This window comes from Mus pahari, chromosome 10 (genome assembly GCF_900095145.1).
Source record: "Mus pahari chromosome 10, PAHARI_EIJ_v1.1, whole genome shotgun sequence".
Lineage (NCBI taxonomy): Eukaryota > Metazoa > Chordata > Mammalia > Rodentia > Muridae > Mus > Mus pahari.
The window spans coordinates 88,178,347-88,197,242 of NC_034599.1; the positions used below are offsets into that span (position 1 = coordinate 88,178,347).

General features: G+C 43.6%; 1 protein-coding gene and 1 long non-coding RNA gene across 2 annotated transcripts in view; one reads left to right on the forward strand and one right to left on the reverse strand.

The window, feature by feature from the left end:
* Positions 1–18,896, forward strand: part of Slc9a9 (solute carrier family 9 member A9) — a 539,646-nt gene that overhangs the window by 12,744 nt on the left and 508,006 nt on the right. Inside the window, exon 2 of the mRNA XM_021206677.1 lies at positions 2,074–2,276. Within this exon, the coding sequence (XP_021062336.1) occupies positions 2,074–2,276 (203 nt within the window). The remainder of the gene's footprint in view (positions 1–2,073; positions 2,277–18,896) is intronic.
* Positions 11,945–18,376, reverse strand: LOC110327599. The gene is made up of 2 exons (XR_002380841.1): positions 18,213–18,376; positions 11,945–13,517 (listed from the first exon to the last, which is right to left on the reverse strand). It is a non-coding gene; the product is annotated as an uncharacterized LOC110327599 (long non-coding RNA).

Genomic DNA, 18,896 nt, shown 5'->3' on the forward strand with positions numbered 1-18,896 from the left:
TTTTTTTTAATTGTGGAAGCGTAGATTAAACTGAAGCATGTGTGAGATTTCAAAAAATATTCTCAAAGAAATTTGCTAATTCAATTTTTTCCTATTCCTCATTTTAATCAGTTCTCTACAAGTGATAATTCCTACACAAAAAAAAATCTAATTATTTTACCTTCTTGTCTACAAGCTTTCATTAGTTCTCATCACCACTGCACTGAAAGATCCCAAGTTTCTTAGCATTTCAGAGGTATCCTTTCATCTACTCCCCGCCTCTCTCTCCTTTTTCCTCCCTTCCTCCCCACTCACTCTCTCCTTCATTTCTACCCTCCATTCTTTCCCTCCTCCTCTCCTCTACTTCATATATTCTTTCTATACCACTATCAGATCTTCTAAGTTCCTTTGTATCAATACATTGTCCTAAGGAGGCTTTTACTAGTGATTGTGCCCACAGAAATATCAACATATTTGCAACTTACAGAACAGAAGTTGTCACATATAGCAGCCCAATACAGGTGCTCCTGACTGGCAGATGTCCCCCTACTCCTGGTCTTTAGGGACCCATGCTCCATCTAACCAGTCTATCTTTGGGGCCTTTAATTTCTTCCCATTCAGCCAATAAAGGAGAGCAAGAAGAAGAGAGAGAATTCACTAGAATATTCTCTACCCCAACCTAGAAGTGAAACACTTCACTTTTGCTTACGTGCTATTGAAGTGGTCTGGCCAGCGACAAGGCAGCTGAGAGATATGGCTGAGCAACCACCTCCCACCAGTGGTTGTAGTGTAGAGAGAGCTTAGATCCAGATTCCCAGCTGCCCTTGCACATGGCCTGCTGGGTTAGAATTCTCTGCACATGGATCTTCAACTTAAACGCAAACTCATCCAGTCCTGAAACTATATATTTTTATTTTAGATCTATAGATATGTGGAATAAAATATTTAATGCAAAATATCTCACAGAAAAATGAAATGCTTAGAGAGGTGGTGTCCCCTGTAATCTCAGCACTTAAGGGATAGAGGCAGGGGGTCAGGACTTCTAGGCCATCCCGGGCTACATAGTGAGGCTGAGGCCAGCCTGGACTTCATGTGACTCTGTTTCAAAACCTAGAAAATGAAACAACATAGACAAAAAGAAAAGAAGAGAAATGTTCCTAGGTTATAAAATTCACAAGCAAGAGGTAAAACCTCCAAAAATAGAGCTTTGAAGAATAATGTTGGATTATTTCTCCCCAAACACATATGTGAACCCACATTTTGAATCAAGGGTAGTTTCAGGTCTCTAAAAAAAGCTCTTTTCTTCCCTGCCATGAATACATTCATATTAAAAAGGTTTATAGTGATCTTACACCCATGATTTTCCTAATAGACTTTAGAAAGTTAGAAGTCAAATATTGATCCCTTATACAAAGGGACTCTATGTCAGGAGAATACATACAACTACAGTCAAGTAAAAGTTTAAATGGTAATTGTGTTAAAGGTTAAGAAAATATACCTTGGTGCCTAGCAAGAAGTATAGAATTTGATAGCTGGAGGGGAAGCTGCTTGATCCAGTGACTCTTTGACAGTATTTGGGAGCTAAAGTTCATCTCTACCTTGGACCTGCATCCTTGGACCAAATTCCCTTCTGGTTGGTCCCCAATACCGGCCATTAAAATCAGAGAAGCTATTGCTGTGTCATACCCTCAGGAAGAGAACAAGGCCACCTCTCTCCCTGGGTCTGAAATATAAACGAATTCTGTCAGTGTGAAGGGACTTCCCCGTGGAGCCATCTCCTGAAGAACAGTCTCTTCTATGTTGACCACAGAGCAAAGTCTCTCTTGAATACTTTGAATGGATAGGGGAGGTAAGGGAGAAGAAAAAAAAAACCATTAAAATATATTCCAAGTATTCAGTCAGTAATGTCTGTGACTTATTCCAATGACACATCCCAATGAGTTAGTATCTGTGAGTAAACAATTCACAAACCAAGAAATGGCCCTGTGCTTTCTCACGACACTTCTATAGGTTCCAAGTCAAATGTTTGATTCAGGCAATTATGGGAAATGTAGAATGCTTTCTTCCAGTACAATCATGTGTTCTTTATTTTAGGCCTCATAATGGGACTAATTTTGCGATATGCCACAGCGCCGACTGATATTGATAGTGGAACTGTCTACAACTGTGGGAACTTGTTCTTCAGCCCATCAACTCTGCTAGTCAACATCACTGACCAAGTTTATGAGTATAAGTACCAGAGAGAGGTCAACCAGCACAACATCAGCCCTCACCAAGGCAACGCTATACTGGAGAAGGTAAGGGCCCTGTCAGCTCAGGCAGCTTTGCCTTCCCTGATCAATGGCATCATTTGGAAGCTTCATTACATAGCTATACACCTAAACACCAGGTGCTTTCACATTGTCACACTGGGGCACTTACTTGGCTATATAAATCCAGCTGTCAATATTTTTCATAACATTTGGGCGAAGATTTTAATACAATTTTCTGGCAAGCCAGGGCTGTATTTGCGTTGTATTAAAGATAAACTCTTTCATCCATTTTTCCTTTCTTGAGATGTACCCCAGTGTGCATATGTGTGCCTTTGGTGTCATTGTACCTGCTACCTGCAGGTTATTTGCTTCAAATCTCCCTCAGCCAAGGAGGAAACTGAGGGATGCGAGTTTTCCCATGCTCTAGGATCGTTTCTGGATGCCAATAAAAGGCACTGCCTTCTGGCTGTTTACAAACATACTAACCTACAGTCCACCCGAGAGATCTTCACCATGGTGGCTTGGCTAAGGAATTTAAGTTAAAAATTGGCAAATGATTCATATTTTAAAACCTAACTTCAGGCTTGGATGTAGTTCAGTGATAGAACACTTGTCTGGGGTGTATGAAGCTCTGGGCCTGATTCCCAGTTACACACACACACACACACACACACACACACACACACACACACACACACACCACGTCTTTAAGAGATGTGCACATCCTTTCCCAGTTTTCAGAGGTTAAAAGAGGTAGGGGAGGGACTTGGTTTTCTCTTTCTCCAGTCTTCTGCTAGTATATTTCTAGACTAATTATGTGAAAGGACTTCTTCGGGCTCAGCAAAGTCAAGTTATAATATTAAGCCAAATCACACTTAGCTAGGAGAATAGCTTTGTGCACACAGCAAGGCAGCTAAATAATACACTTCTGTAATAAATGGAGCAACTTCCAGATCTTATGCTCCAAATGATCTCAGTCATATGATTCTCTTTATCCATGGGGATAATAGAAAATTATTTATCAAAAATAATTTTATATACTGTGTTAACAATACAGTATATTAATTTAAAAACACTTTTCAGTTTTATTTGCTTACTTATTTTGAGCCAAGGTCTCCCCATGCACCCTAATGTTTCAAGATCTCTCTATGTAGCCCAGGCTACCTTGAAGTCACAGTCAGCCTTAGCCTCCCAAGGACTACTAGGCTCATGAGCATATACCAGCACACCTGGGCAGTTTTACATTTGGCATTTCCAGGATATAAATTACTTTTCTCCTGTTCCCACCCAATTTTGTCTGTATTTCTACACAGCAATACTCCAGACAGGTTGATTCTCCAAGGATGCCAGAATTATTTCTGTTGCCATAGCAATTTTGTTCTCTAACATGACTGCCTGTAAATACCTGCCCAGGATTTTGGTAGTGTGCTCTGATATAGTAATTTCTTTATCAGCAGCCACAACCAAGAGTTTGCTGTTGAAAACTTAGAGCAACAGATGAAAATATTTCTTTAAGTGGTCAGATTATGATCTGTGTTCCTAGGATGGTTTTAAATATTGCATAGCTCAAACATCTTCTACATACACTTCTAAGCCATGAACCCTTGAGTCAGGGTCAGTATTTAGCATTTCAAGAGCCTAGGGTTTGTAGTCGGTGACTCTGTGCCCAGGGCAAATATTCTCCTCTCTGCTGGTGGAGAACAGGACATCTCCTAGAGTCCTTACTGTAACAGATGACTTTAAGGGGACTGGAGTTTGCTCTTAAATAGTTAGGAGTATGACTTACTTTATGTTTGTTGCTCATGTGACAATATGAGCAGACCCTATTGGGTATGTAGAAATGTATAGCTCTTGGCTTGGCTTCTATTTGGGTTCTCTACTGTATGCATCTGTTTATATCAATCGGTTACTTTGTTAGATGAAAAGAGACCCCCGTAAAAGGATCCAATCATAGAAGGCTTATACAGAAGTTACATGGGCCACATGGTTGGTCATTTCTCTTACTTAAATTACTGTAGTCCCCAGCTTTCCTTTAAAAAAAATTCTAGAGGTATATCTATTTTATTTTCTGTGTTTTGATTGCACATATGTATATGCACTACATGAATGCCTGGTGTTGCAGAGATCAGAAGGGGGTCATATCCTCTGGAAGTGGAGTTACTGATAGTTGTAAGCTTCCATATGGGAGCAACAGCTGCTCTTAACTGAAGATCAATCCCCTCAGATTGTTACACTTTGTTATTTTTTTTTAAATGCTACATAAAACCATAAAATTGCATATCAGTGGGGTTCCATGTGATGTTTTCATATACATATACGTTGCATAATACACTCAAATAACACTAAATATTCCCATCATCTCAAACATTTACTATATCTTCATGGCAGAAATAACCACAACCCTGTTTCTCGTTGATTAAACTGTGCAGTAGGTATGTTACTGTTCTCTGTAACTACCCTACTGAAGAGCCAAAGTACAACAGACATTCTTTTTTAAAAACCCAACTGTATGGATGGGGATGTGGGTGTGGATGTGAACATAAGTGCCCTTGGAAGTTAAAGGTCAGAGGTGCTAGATGCCCCTAAAGCTGGAGTTACAGCTGTGAGTCACCTGACGTGCGTGCTAAGAATCAAACTCGGGTCTTCCAAAAGACCAGTGATGCTCTTAACCACTGAGTCACCCCCGCAACTCCTCCAGCCCAAGAAATTCTTAATCCTGTCTTACCTGTGGTGATCATTGTCAGCTTCACAGGATTTGGAGTCACCTAGGATATGAGCCTCTAGGCCAGTGGTTCTCAACTTGTGGGTTCCAACCCCATTGGCAAACTTCCATCTCAAAAAATATTTTACACCACGATTTTAACAGCAGCAGAATTGCAGTTCTGAAGTAGCAGCATGAAATGCTGATCAAAGTAATTTTAGGATTGGGGGGGGGTGTGGGGGTTGCCACAACATGAGGCACTGTATTAAGGGGTAACATATAACCCACATATAACCACTGCTATATGAACGCCCTAGGGATGATTTCATCCCTGGGTATGACTCTGAGGGATGGATGACATTAATTGAGGAGGGAAGTTCTATCCTTCCTGGTCTTGGGTCCCAGACCATATAAAAGGAGAGAAAGGCAGCTGAGCATTCATGCTCTCTGTTTCTTGACTGTGGACGCAATGTGACCAGTTGTTTCTGCTTCCATGACCTCCCCACTGTGATGGACTGTCACTCTGAACTGTAGCCAGAATGCATTGCTTCCCCTTTAAGCTACTCTCATTAGCATATTCTATCATAGTGACAGGAAGAGAAACTAGGTAGCTCTCACTGATCAGCGTCCCCCTGTCACTCTCTATCCCTCTACTCTCTGAAGTTTTTGGTAGGGTCTGGTCAACTCTCACTCTTAAGTGGAAAGACTGAGACGTGTCTGTAGGATTGTTTTATTTTAAATGAGATTTTTATTCCAAGAGCACCAGCTAATACTGCTCCCACTGTTCCCAGTGCTCTCGCTGCTATTGACACTGCAGGGCCACACTGCTGCTGGAGCCATGGGTTTCCCCATGTGTATTCTTTGGTTGGTGGTTTAGTCCCTGGGAGTTTTGGAGGATCTGATTGTTGATATTGTTCTTCTTCCTATGGGGCTGTAAACCCCTTCAGCTGCTTCATTCCTTCCCCTAACTCCTCCATTGGGGACTCCGTACTCAGTATGATGGTTGGCTGCGAGCATCCTCATCTGTATTGGTCAGGCTCTGGCTGAGCTTCTCAGGGGACAGCTATACCAGGCTTCTGTCAGCATGCACTTCTTGGCATCAGCAATAGCGTCTGGGTTTGCCGTCTGCATATAGGCTGGATCCCAAGGTAGGGCAGTCTCCGGTTGGCCTTTCCTTTAGTACCCCTTATGTTGTGCATATGAAGATATAAAAATAATTTGTACCCACAGAGATTATACAATGGGCCAGACTCTGGTGCTGGTGGGAAGAAGTTACACCAGGACTCAGCCCTTGATCCTGAGTCCTGACCACTTATTGTACCACACACTGGCCAGGCTCATAAAGAAGGGGCTGAGGCCTAAGGAATTTTAGCTTCTCAGGCAGTAGGAGGTGGGCAATTCTGGGAAGAGTTCAGGAGAAGTCCCACAGAGTGGGGCACTGAAGCCATCACAGAGCTTCTCTGTATCTCCTTCCTTCTTGGCATGTGCTGAATGAGTATTCAGCCTTGGTTTCTATACATTAGGACTTGATAGTCAGTTTTACACTTAGAAGAATTGAGTTTGAAGCCTAGCTGGAATGCCAAGGATTTGGTGAGTCTGGAAGGAATTCCCGTGTAGTGCCACCACCTCTCAGAAGGTTTTCTAAAAGCAGGTGCATTTCTGGGGTGGTTAGGCCCTGGTGGTACTTGGAAACAGAGCACATCTCTGTCCCTTCATGAACTCCTTCCAATAGGAAAGGATAAAGCTGGAAAATTGAGGGCTATTGGCATTCAGAGCAGCAGCAGTGTACTGTGTGCTTCTGCTGAAGGTAGACTTCAGGAAGTACCGTATGCTAAGCCGTTCTCTTCATGCTCAACACAGGTAAAAATGTAGGACAGAAAATGGGTATCTGGCAAGTGAAACCAGTACTGCCTATGCCATGAGAAAGGCACACTCAGAGCAGCTGGCTGTTGCTGTCCTGTCCTGCACTGTAACGTTTGATTCTCAACACCATTTGCCAAAGTTCATCTGTGGATCCAAGGTATCTTTAATTTTAACCTTTGGGGCCAATATTATATTATATTATATTATATTATATTATATTATATTATATTATGGCTTTACAAATGTGAATTTGTTACAGTTATTTAGGACTAAATAAACATTTTTCACTTTCATATGAATAGGAAGTTTAATTTTTTTCTTTTGAAGAGGAAATGGAAATTTGAAAAGTAAAAACAAACAAACAAACAACCAGTAAAAACAACAAACAAACAACCCAACCATCAGGGGTGGGGATGTAGTTTGGTGATAAGAGCTTGACCAGCATGTGAAAGCCCCAGATGTGACCCAAACAACCAGCAACTGCCCTTGTCTATTGCTAATGTTTCCTTCATTTATTCTCTGCTCTTCAATGGACTGAGTCCCCACAGTTACACTTCTGAAATAGACATGATTTCTAGGAGGGTACTTACTGGTAAGCCGGAGGAAAATAGTCCCGGGGTAACACTGTAATACTAAAGTGCAGGTACCAGAGGTTTGTACAAGACCCCCAGGCACTCAGAAGTGCTGCTGTGCTGCGGTGGGTGTTAGGCTGTCAGGAAGGCTTACAAGGAAGAATCCTGATGGACTCTGGATGCAATTGTGTGGGAGAGGATGGGGTGAGGGTGGGAAGACATCCCAGCCAGAGGGAGGGGCATGGTATACAAGTGGGAAAAGCAATACATATTCCAGGAAATGAAGCATTTTCTATTTTTTGGATGTATGGAAGACCAGAAAACATAGGGGTGGAACTGAGGGCAGATCTCGACTATGGCAGCCACTGAACACCAGGTTGGCCGTGTTCACTCTAGTCAGCAGGGAAGGGGGATGTTAACAAAGGCAAAGGTTTAGTTTGGCTGCAGCTGGCAGGAAATAAAGCAAAAGCAGAGACAGCACTTGTGTGGTGACCCAGGGGCAGGTGGAGGGGAAGGACAGGTGGGGGTCAGAAGAAGGGGGCACAACTTGGTATTCCCCAGTGAGTTCATAGGAAGGGGGATGGGAAGAATGGAGAAGGAGTTGGATTACAGGGGGAAACGCACAGCTTTAATGCATCTCATCATGAATATGTCCATGTGTGTTAGCACGTTATGTATTTACACTGCTGAGCTGCAAGGGCGGGTAGTGCATCGAACTGGGATGTCGTGCAGATCTAGTCCCGTTTCAAAAGTTGTCAGCACAGTTAAATTTATCGCTTCTACCCCCCCATAAATCAGATGACTACAGTGAACCGACCAAGGAAGCTCCTCCGTGAAAATTCTGCTAAGTCTTCACTTCCTGTTTGAAAAGTGACACTATCAGTTGCTTAAGGGAAGTGGTTTGGGGTTCTGTATACTGCTGAGTAAAAAATGTGCTATTGTTTCAAAAAAAAAAAAAAGAGAATCTGATTCCCTCCCAGTAGGTCACAGAGCTACTATGTGACTATGACTCTTAAGAATGTTAAAGACAAGCAAACAAGACTTACAGACACGGCTAATTGTATGGCTTTAATTCGGCTCTACCCTTTAAGCAAATCGGTTAATTAAGTCTGCTTTTCTCACTGTCCACATTTCCCTTTTGATTCTTACATGTTTATCTGCGAGCCTTCCAGTCTTTCACCGTGTGACAAACATTCTTGCACAGAGGCCAGGGCCAGAGCTCTTCTGGCAATAGGAACAGTTTGATCAGGCAAAGTCAGGAGATAAATATGTGCAGTTAACAGTGGAGCACTCTTGGGAAGGGTACAGGAAGTCCAGGGGACGATCTTCTCCTGTAAAGCTTTTCTAGAGACTTTGGGAGGGAGAGAGCCCCAGGGTGATTAATCGCCCTCAGGACTTGGAGAAGCTTTGGCCCACTACTCACGCTGCAGTAGGTTTTATCCGCCTTTCCCATTCTACAGAAACAAGCTGTGGTGATTCCTGTCTCTCCATCTTGACCAGTCTTGGCAGAAGAGGACCCCAGTGCAGCTCAAGCTTGCAGAGAGGGCCCTGAGGCTGCCTGGACAATCAGCTGCTTTCATTTAACCCTTAGTTAAGAGAATACTTGTTGTAAATAAGGAAGTTTATTTTCAAAATTTATAACTTGTGAATTGTTATAAAGAAGCAGTCCCGCTGGGTTGGTCTGAGGTGAGGGCAGCAGATGGTATCACTTCACAGTGGCACGACGTTCAGGAAAAGATGGTCACATCTCAAACAGGAGCAGAGGGGTGGTGGGGGTGCATCTGACCCGGCTTTCCTCTTCCTGTAAGAGACATTTCTAAAGAACTTGAGGGGGTTGCATGAGAAGTACCTCAGATCCTAGAATCCACTTTCCACAGGATCCACATTCTGTCGAAGTGACCCTGGGAAACAACCTTCTGTCACAATATGACCATACCCAAACCATAACAGTAAACACAAACTCAGTAAAATCCCCGTGCACCTACTTTAATCCTATTTGTTTACAAATTCCATGCAGACAACGCCATACATTATAACACATATATAAAAGTAAAAAAAAAAAAAGTCAAGGATTAGCCAAAATCAAAATATGAAATCTCTTTTCCTTGCTACTACTCTGTAGAACATGGGACACCTCGCTTTAGGGATCAGCAATGCCACATATTTTATGAGAACCGTTATTACTTTTACCAGTTCTGTCTTGGACCATTCCAAGCCTTGGCAATGGAACATAACCAGATAACCAGATAAGATAACTTATAAATGGAGGTAAACTTAACTCATCGTTCTGAGGGTTGGAAACCAAAGCTCAAGGCACCCACCTAGTGCGGGCTTTTCCTACAGTCAGCATAAAAGCCATCAAGTGGAAGGAGGAGGAGGAAGGGAAAAGGGACCACAACTCATCCATCTTCCTGCAACACACTTGTTAGGGTTTGAATCTAGAACGGTCCCTCAGAGGGTCACCTTTGGAGTATATAGTCCCTAACTCCTGGCTTTATTCTGAAAGCTGAGGAGACTTTATGAGGGCAGGGCCTGGCTTGTGGAAGTGGTCCAGTCCCAGCCTGTGTTTTAACTGCATCTTCATGTGCACAAACTCTGCTACATCACATCCATGCCTTCCACTCCATGATGGGTGAAACCTCTTCTTCTCTTAGGAGGCTACTGTAACATAGATATAGAAGACAACCAGTGCAGCGCTCTATAGTAATCCAATCCTGAGGACACAGCCAATCCATTCTTCAGGCTGAGCCGTCATGGCCCAAGGTCTCTTAAAGGCCCCACCTAGCCATGCAGTTGTACTGGGAATTAAGTTTCTAACTCAAAGCTCTGGGTGACATGGGTGACATGAAAACCAGAGCAGCTTTTTACAGAAATTCTTTTGAAACTTATGGTATGGTATGGTATGATGTAGAGTCAGAGTCGAGGGATCTTGGCCTAGTATGGGATGTTCTTAGGAGCAGATAAACCTTTGGGAAATACAGAATCAAGTTATTTTGTGTCACAAGCACACAGTCTCAGGCACACTGTTCATTCTCCCCTTATATTCACTAGTCTCATAAGTTTTAATCTATGATGCTTTGGTTACTGTCTCTCATCCCCAAACTTGCAAAGCCTCCAGGATGTCAGAACCTAGGTCTGCTTTCTGTCACACCATGCTCCCAGTGTATCTGTCACATGGTGGATACTCTGTAGATCTTGGCCTATGAATAGATGGTGTAGGTAGGTATCTGCCAGTTTCTGCTCTGAGTGGCTATCTGTTCACTGCCACAGTGTGCTGTCTTAACTGCTGCTGATTTTGTAATGAAGTGTGTCATAGGTTTATCCTCAGGGTAAAACACACAGGCTCTGAAAGGGGTTTTGCTACTCAAAGGACTGGACAAGTCTCACCTCCCAACATTCTGACAGGTAAAAGGGAGGCAGAGAGGTTGATGAGAAGGTGGGGAATAGGTTAGACCCTGAAGGAATAGGGGAGGAAGGAGGCGTCCCGTTACAGGCTGAGCCCCAGCAGATGAAGTTGAAAATGGATCTATCACCGACTCTGCTTTTGCTTTGCTCCTTCAGAAACACGAAACTGACAGAGCTGCACTGTCATCATCACTGGTCCCCAGGGAGCAGTTACATAAAGCTCTGTCCCATGGCACTCTCCATTGTCCTCCTCAGGCCACCTGCTAGCTCCTCAGCAGCTGGAGTAGCAGACACAGAGCCAACCTAACTGAAGGATGCTGGTCAGGCACCTGGCTTGTCTTAAGCTGGGATGGAGGGGATGCTCTACTGCTCCTTGCATATACTTTCTTTTCTGGGAAAATTATTAGGATTACGGTTACGATTACAATTACTATTACTATCATTGGTACTGGGATAACACCCACAGGCTCATTCATGCTAAGCAAGTGTTCTGCCCCTGAGCTCCACCCCGGTGCCTCTCAGGTCATTTCTTATTACAAGGCCCACTGGGCCCTGTTGGATGCAGTTCTGCCTCAGGCTGAGCTTGATACCAAAAGTCAGGTTAATCTTGCCTTCCCTTCTGCCTGTTGTTATTGATCTCCCAGAGAGGCAGAGGCCTAAGCAGAAGCAACGTTTGGTGAACAGGACATCAGTACCTTGGGATTGCACTTCTGATGTCTGAGAGTGGAAGGGTGTGAGAGGAGAAACAGGCCGAAGATTTGGTTTGTCTCCTTTGGAAGCTGTGGTTCTGCAATGAGCAGGGGCTCAGAGCCAGCCTCATCTCAGCCCTGCAGCCCTGCCCCTAATGGACCAGACTGTTGTGGAAAATAATCTGAATGAGGCGCTTCTACCCTACCTTTGGTTTTATTCAATTCCCAGATAAGACACGCATGACCTTTAATTTATAATAAGCCTTTTTCAGTACTAAATCTGGGCAGATATCAACCCTCTATGCTATTAAAATCTATTTCCTATCAATAACCCCAAGCTATTACTTACTATGTTTCAACTGGGCTGCTCTCAACTCCAATTGGCCAACCCGAGTGGTCATGCTTTCTTGACTCCTAACCCTCTCTCCCACCTCATGGTTTCCTCCAACCAAACCCAAGCCCAGGAAGCCAAGACTCTGACCGTCTCTATCCTGCCCAGATGTTGGCTGTAGGCATCTTTATTCACCAGTCAGAGATATCTTGAGAGGTAAGGTTGCATAGCATCACTTGGGTCTAACTGTGGACTCTCTCTCGTCTCTGGGGCAACCGGTCCTCGAGGAGCCCACAGTTAGTATTATGATCCATAGCAATAGACCAAACCTCAACCCTAAACCTTATTCTGTGTCTGGATAGGAGATGTTCTGTAAAGGGTGTGACCCTGAGAGAAGTGGCTCTGTCGCCTTGGCAGCTGTTGAATAGACTTATCACATCCCAGGCGGCAAGAACAGCGAGGTCTTCATCAGAGAGATCTCTAATCTAGATGGCACTTCGCAGTGTCCCAGTATTGACACCCTCAGGCCAGATTTTTATGTCCCCAAACCACACCTGTCAGTTACTGCAGAGTGGGACTCCTGGGTCCCAGGGCAATGTGAAAGCATCCATCTCCTAGCTCCGGTGAGCTGATTGGTCAGTACATTTTTCGGATCTGGTGAGCCAACTGTTAAATTTGACAGCATGAAATGGGCCACAAGAGAAATATTTATGCCATATATATTAGAAAATGTTTTAAACCAAGCTTATGAGATTGTATTCCCTCAGGAGAGACGATTTGCCAACGGAGAAGATTTGCTTAAGCAAATATATTTTTAGGATAATTGGAAGTATCCAAACATCTCAGTTTTTATTTCCCTAAAATGTCCATTTCCGACAACGGCTGCCGTACAGACCCTTCGGTAGGTAGAGTTTCACGCCCTCTAATATGACAAGGGAAAGTGCATTATGCCTTCCAGGGAGACCCAGGACTGAACCTCATTTTGCTCCTCCCAGAACAGGAATTTAAGCTTCATTTCTCTGAGCAAAAACTTCCTTGTCTGTCATGTAGGGGATAGCTATAGCGGAGGCTTGCTTTTCAAAGCAAATATGAAAATACATGTCTCGTATCAGACATATTGTAAATATTAGTCTGCTTTCATTCCCTAACATTCTGTGACATTTGCCCTTGCTGGCACTTACTTCCTCTAGACTGAGAGGTTTGAGGTGGGCCGACGGAGGGAGTTAGGTACTGCTTGTTTCCTGCACGATGCACCATTTAAAAATGTATCATACTTTCTGCTGAAGTCAGCGTGCACGCCTTCCCTTCCCACACCCTCCGTCCTGCCTGCCCCGACCGTGCTTTTTGCTGACTCAGTCCCTCCCAGTTCAGCTTCCCCAGGCCAGTTGCTCCCTGGTGAGATCTTATGATAGGGAAGCTGTACGCACAATTCATAGCTGAGCCTGGTGAGGAGAAGGCAAACTCAAAGCAGTTGCCAGGCTTACGAAGAAACCGTGGGGCTGAGATTCCCCTGTGTCTGGAGTAATAGAAGCAGAGTGTCATTGGCCTGAGGTATCAAGGTTGGCTAAGAGTTAGATCAACTCCAGACTAGAGAAAAAGCAGTCACTCTTGACGGAGGACTGTGTTGGGTCCTGAGGAATGTCACTTTGGAGAGATGGAAGGGTAGGTCCTTCTCTTTTCCAGTGGCTCTTTATTGTCCATCCTATGGCAGTCTTAGAGTTTGTCCTGTCACCCTCCAAACCACAGACTGTGAGGCATGGCGGGCTACCACCCCATGAAGAGATCAGAAGCAGTCTGACCAGCATCAAGTTGGTTAGAAGGTCAGACGTCTTGGCATCTAGGGTCAGGGGGAAGCAGCTGCTGCATTCACCTCCTCAGGTGGCTGCATTTGATTAAGGGAGGACAAGAGGCGTTAGGTGCAGCCAGGCCATACAGGTCTCCTTAGTGAAGAGTCAAATAGGTGTGTGAGACCGAGAAAAAGACAGGAGCCTGTCCGGGCAGCAGGTTTGGTGCTACAATGATGATGTGGCACACCTGACGCGTGGCAGGAGATGAGAGGACTGTGTAGCAGCTGACTGGGTGACCTCAGTCTTCCTCAGTGGGCAGAAGAGAAGGCCATTCCCTGAGCTCTATGGCTTGGTTCAAATGCTGCTTTACATGTACATGACTTTAGGAATTCTAGGTAACCCCCTTAAGTCCAATCTCCCCCCTTTTAAAAATCCAAATATTTCTCATTACAGTGCAGAGCCATCGCGTTGCAAATAAGAAAACACATGCAAAAGACTTAAACTAACATTTGGGCCTTCGTAGGAGCTCACTGTGTTGACCTATTTATTCTTCCACCAAAGTCACTTTTGCTGTCAGTAAACTAGGAGCTGTAGTTGGAGTCTAGACCATGTTGCTTACTAGGTATGTGACTTTGGGCAAATCCCACACCAGGGCTTTTGTCCATATCTGTGCGAACAAGGCATTTCACAATATTTAACTGCAAAGGTTGTTGGGAAGTATCTTATCTCTATATTTACAATTTATCAGTTCATCATAATAATTAAGAATATGACAAATTATATTTCCATGATGTTATTTAGTTTTCAGACTTCCCTTACACGTAGCGACTCAGTTTTTCTCCCTATGGTATGTTGAATAGATTTATTGTCTATAAAGGGAAACATTTAATTGGGGCTGGCTTACAGTTTCAGAGGTTTAGTCCATTATCATCATAACAGGAAGCACGGCAGCATCCAGGCAGACCTGGAGCTGGAGCAGGGAGTCCTATATCTTCATCCAAAGGCAGCTGGAGGAGACTTAGACTGCACACTGGACAGAGACCTCAAAGCCCCATCCCCACAGTGACATACCATGACAGTGACAATTTACTGGGGATGGAGCAACTGCAGGAGGAAAAACTGAGTCTCTACATGTAAAGAAAGTTAGAAAATAAAAATAACATTGTGGAAACATAGTTTGTCATATTTGCTAATTATGATGAACTGATATCTACATATATGTAATCTCTTCTTTGCTGTTCTAGTTTGATTGTAATGTGTGTAATTTTTATTATTTATTTTGATACAAATTTTATTACATTTCCGCTAAAACTTCCTGATAATGTCACAAAATGTCCATTTTAGATAGACCGAAGCATATATTTTGAAAAGAAAAAATCCAAATAATTATACAATTATAAACCACCATGGAAGTGTCTAGATATCTGGACTATATTATTATGTGTATTCCTTTCTAGGTAGTTTAGATAGGCTCTAAAACTTTGCACCTTCCCATTTTTACTTAAACTTACACCTTTTCTCAGATATTTAGAAACTCCAGTGTAGTAAGCCGACTCCTGTTTGATATTTGTGTTCCTTTTAAACTGTCACTCGTATGAGTGACATTTTAGTGAAGAGCATCTTTCTAAAACTTTCCCTACATTCTGGAGCACTAAGTGGGCCATCTTTCTGATAGCAGGCATAAAATATTTATTGAAATAAATGCCTCCTGTATCTTTGGAAAAGCATTAGACAGTAGCCACAAAGCCAGCAGTAATCAGTGGGGGAAAGGATGAACTACTTAAAACCAGGTCCTTCCCAGGACAGTTGCAGAAAGAAAATGAGTAAGTACCTATTTCATAACAATAACATCCATATTTCATATGAATTAAAGTCCTAATTGTACAACAAAAATACAAAAATGGTGAAATTGAGGAGAAAATATAGGTGCAGTATGGAAAAAAATTAAAACAATCACTATAACTCAAATAATTTAAAAATGCACAAATTTCACATTAAAGTTATGAGACTATCAACAATGTTAAAAACACAAATCATTGAAGGAGATAATAAAACTGGAAGAATGTATTTGAAAATTTTTTTTTTATATTTAGGTTTTTCGAGACAGGGTTTTTCTGTGTAGCCCTGGCTGTCCTGGAACTCACTTTGTAGACCAGGCTGGCCTTGAACTCAGAAATCGGCCTGCCTCTGCCTCCCTAGTGCTGGGATTAAAGGCGGCGTGTACCACCACACCCGGCTAAGAACGTATTTCTTAGAATGAAATATAAGATACAAAACAGAATTGTAACCTGATTCTGGGAATTAACAAGTCAATAAGGAAAACTAAATTGGATGACCAGGAATTTCCCTTAAGAGATATGATAAAAGGCCAACAAGCAAAATACACTTATTTCATTAGTAATAAGAAACAAAGCTAACAATATGGTGTTTAATATCAACCAGGTTGCCAACAAATTAGGAAATTATCAATACGAAGTGTTGGCTAGACTATAAGAAAATCATCTAAGAAGCTCCTGTGTAGGTATAAGTGGGTGTGGCCATAGCAGCATCTGTAGAGATAGTCTGTGGTGTTTACTGTTTAACAGTCCACTTCTAGAATGGCTTTTAAGACTTTACAAAGACTTAAGCATGAGGACTTCTACCTCAGTATTTTGTGTTGGTGGAAGATAGAAATCAACACAACTATCAATCGGAGAACAAAATCCCCAAATCCTGATCCAGTCATCCAATAGAATGTCTAAGACAGTTTCAACACTAGCCAAGATCCACATGTTCATTAATATGGATCATTGATGTCAAAATTGATGTCAAAAATAGACACCAGGATTCAAACGGTTCTTTATGGAATTCCTACAATGTAGACAATGCACACTACTGATAATTGTTTACTAACATATTTCAAAATGAAAGAATGTGTCTGAGAAGGGGAAGGACACTGACTGTCATGTCTGCTTTGCTTTGCTTCCTGGTTGAGATGAAGATGGACTTCAACCAGACACACATCACTTACAATTCCCAGATGTAAGCTGGGTGGTTACATGCCTGCCGGCACTAGGTAGTTTGACATAGGTGGACTGCTACAAACTTGAGATCAACCTGGCTTACATAGCAAGTACCAAATTCTCCAGGACTGCATAGCCCTATCTAAAAGATCACAACCCCCATAAAAAAGAAACGATCAGAAATAAAATAAAGGAGAATGGTTTGTAGCTTAGGATTTTCCAGCCCTGTGCTGCCCCCAAGTGACCAGGACTTGGCACATATGCCTTGATTGCCCCAGGTTTTACACTCAATAAAAGCCGAAGACTGCCTCACAGAGTGAAGGCAGGAAGGGAAGCTGACCTGGGGTTAGGGAGGGAAGCTGAACCCTGGCAGGAGATGAGCCGGCACCGGGTAAGCCCCACCCCCACTCCCATTGCCTCCCATATGATGAGGCAGCTCCTCTAAAGATGCCTGCCTCTGACCGTTCTGTGTCCATACACCACCAGGCTATGTAAAGCACATCCTTAATCTCGGATAAGTGACCAATCCATTCAAGATTTAAGGGCTCTGCATAAAAACCTGGAGAAACGTAAGAGTGTTTTCTGCCACAGTTGAGATGTCCCGAGTGGATCGAAAGGCAGTCGTTATCTCTGATGTGCGCCGATGCCTGCGCCACTTCATTTGCTTCTAAAGCTCTGTCAACCTCTTTCCTTCGCTTCTCTCCCCCGTCCAGCCTCCACTCTTCTCCCTCTTTCCTGCTTGCCATCTTTGTCCCTTTATTTTCCTCCCCTCTCCCCTCCTTTTGATCTAGTCCCTACTTGCCAGGCCCCTAAAGATGCCCACTCCCAGGAGAGAGGGAACAAGAACCCACTGTGCCTGTTTTCTCAGCGCATACTTCTTCCATAACCCAAGTCCCCACTCCTCCATGGAAGGCAACCGAAAAGGATCAGCAACGCCTCCAAACCATGAAATACCACTCTTCAGACTGCTGCTCCAGTAACAAGCATCTGGCTAGGGTGGGGCGGCGGGTTGGTCCCTTCCCAACCCATCTCGGGAGATCTCGAGAGATCAGTCATGAGCAAAACACAGCTCATTTGGGAGCTTTGCATTCTTGTCCCTGTCTGAAGTGATTGGATTTCACATAGACGGCGACTAACTGGGAAAAATGTGTCCCAGATGTGGTGCTAAGAAATTATTCTGAGAACAAGGTTATGTACACAAAGCCCCAGCCTCCCTGTGCATCTGTCACTGATGCTGGCACCTGCATCCAGCAGCAGCAACGTTCTGTAATTCTTTATTGGGCTCTTCTGCAGCTGAGCTCTTTGTCTGTCTGCCTCTCAGTCATCTCTGTCTCTGTGTCTCTTTGTCTGTCTGTCTCTCCTTCTGTCTATCTTTCCTTCAGCCTGTCTTTCTGTCTCTGTGTTTCCGTCAGTCTTTGCCCCTTTATGTTTCCTTCTGTCTCTCTCTCCTCTGTCTCTGTCTGTCTCTGTTCATCTCTTCCTGTCTCTCCCTCTCTCTCTCATTCTGTCTCTGTATCTCTGTCAGTCTCTGTCTCTCTCTCACTGTCTCCTGTCCCCTACTGGCCCCTGCTGCCCCCGCCTTGAGCCCCATCCCATCCTTGTCCTCTACCCCTTTTTCCCATGACACTCACTCCACAGAGACCCCGCTGCATGGATAATTCTGGAGTGTTTCTCCTTGGCTCTGACCTTTCCATCAAGTACACTACTCCAAGGGTTGCAGACAGTCAGGCTCAGTGAGCCAGGGCTCCGGAGGCCTGAGGGGTCCTGACCTTTCCACCCCCACCCGGTCAGCCGCTTCCCAGACACAGTGGCTGTCACTCAACCAGGTCTAAAAACATAGGTCTCTTCCTTTTTTTTTTTCTTTCATTTTTACCTCTCTATTTCAACCTTAAGCCCCGCTAATCCCCTCTGCCATCTGCCCGGTTTATTTTAAGCAAATCCTTGTTGAGTGAAGAGCTGTCTGTCTCTTGTTGTTTCTTCTCACTCTGTCAGAGCCACTTCCTTTAGCACCAACCTTCCCTTGAGCTGGCTTTAGTGACTGCAACCCCACAATGTTTTCCTTTTACCCAGCTCAACTTTGATGTCTCTGCAAACTAATCTCAAGGGACTTAGCTTTATAAAAGGGGGAGGGGGAGATAAAACGCTGTATTGTATGAGTAGGTGAGACAGCCGCATGACTCAGCATTTAAAAGATTCAAAAGTATATGTTGGGATGTTGATGCTTTCATTCAATGACTTTTCTGTTGGCCTCATTTTGCAGCCAGTAGAGAAGCAGACGGGAGCTCAGAAGTGTGGAGATGGAAAGCAAGGTGGGT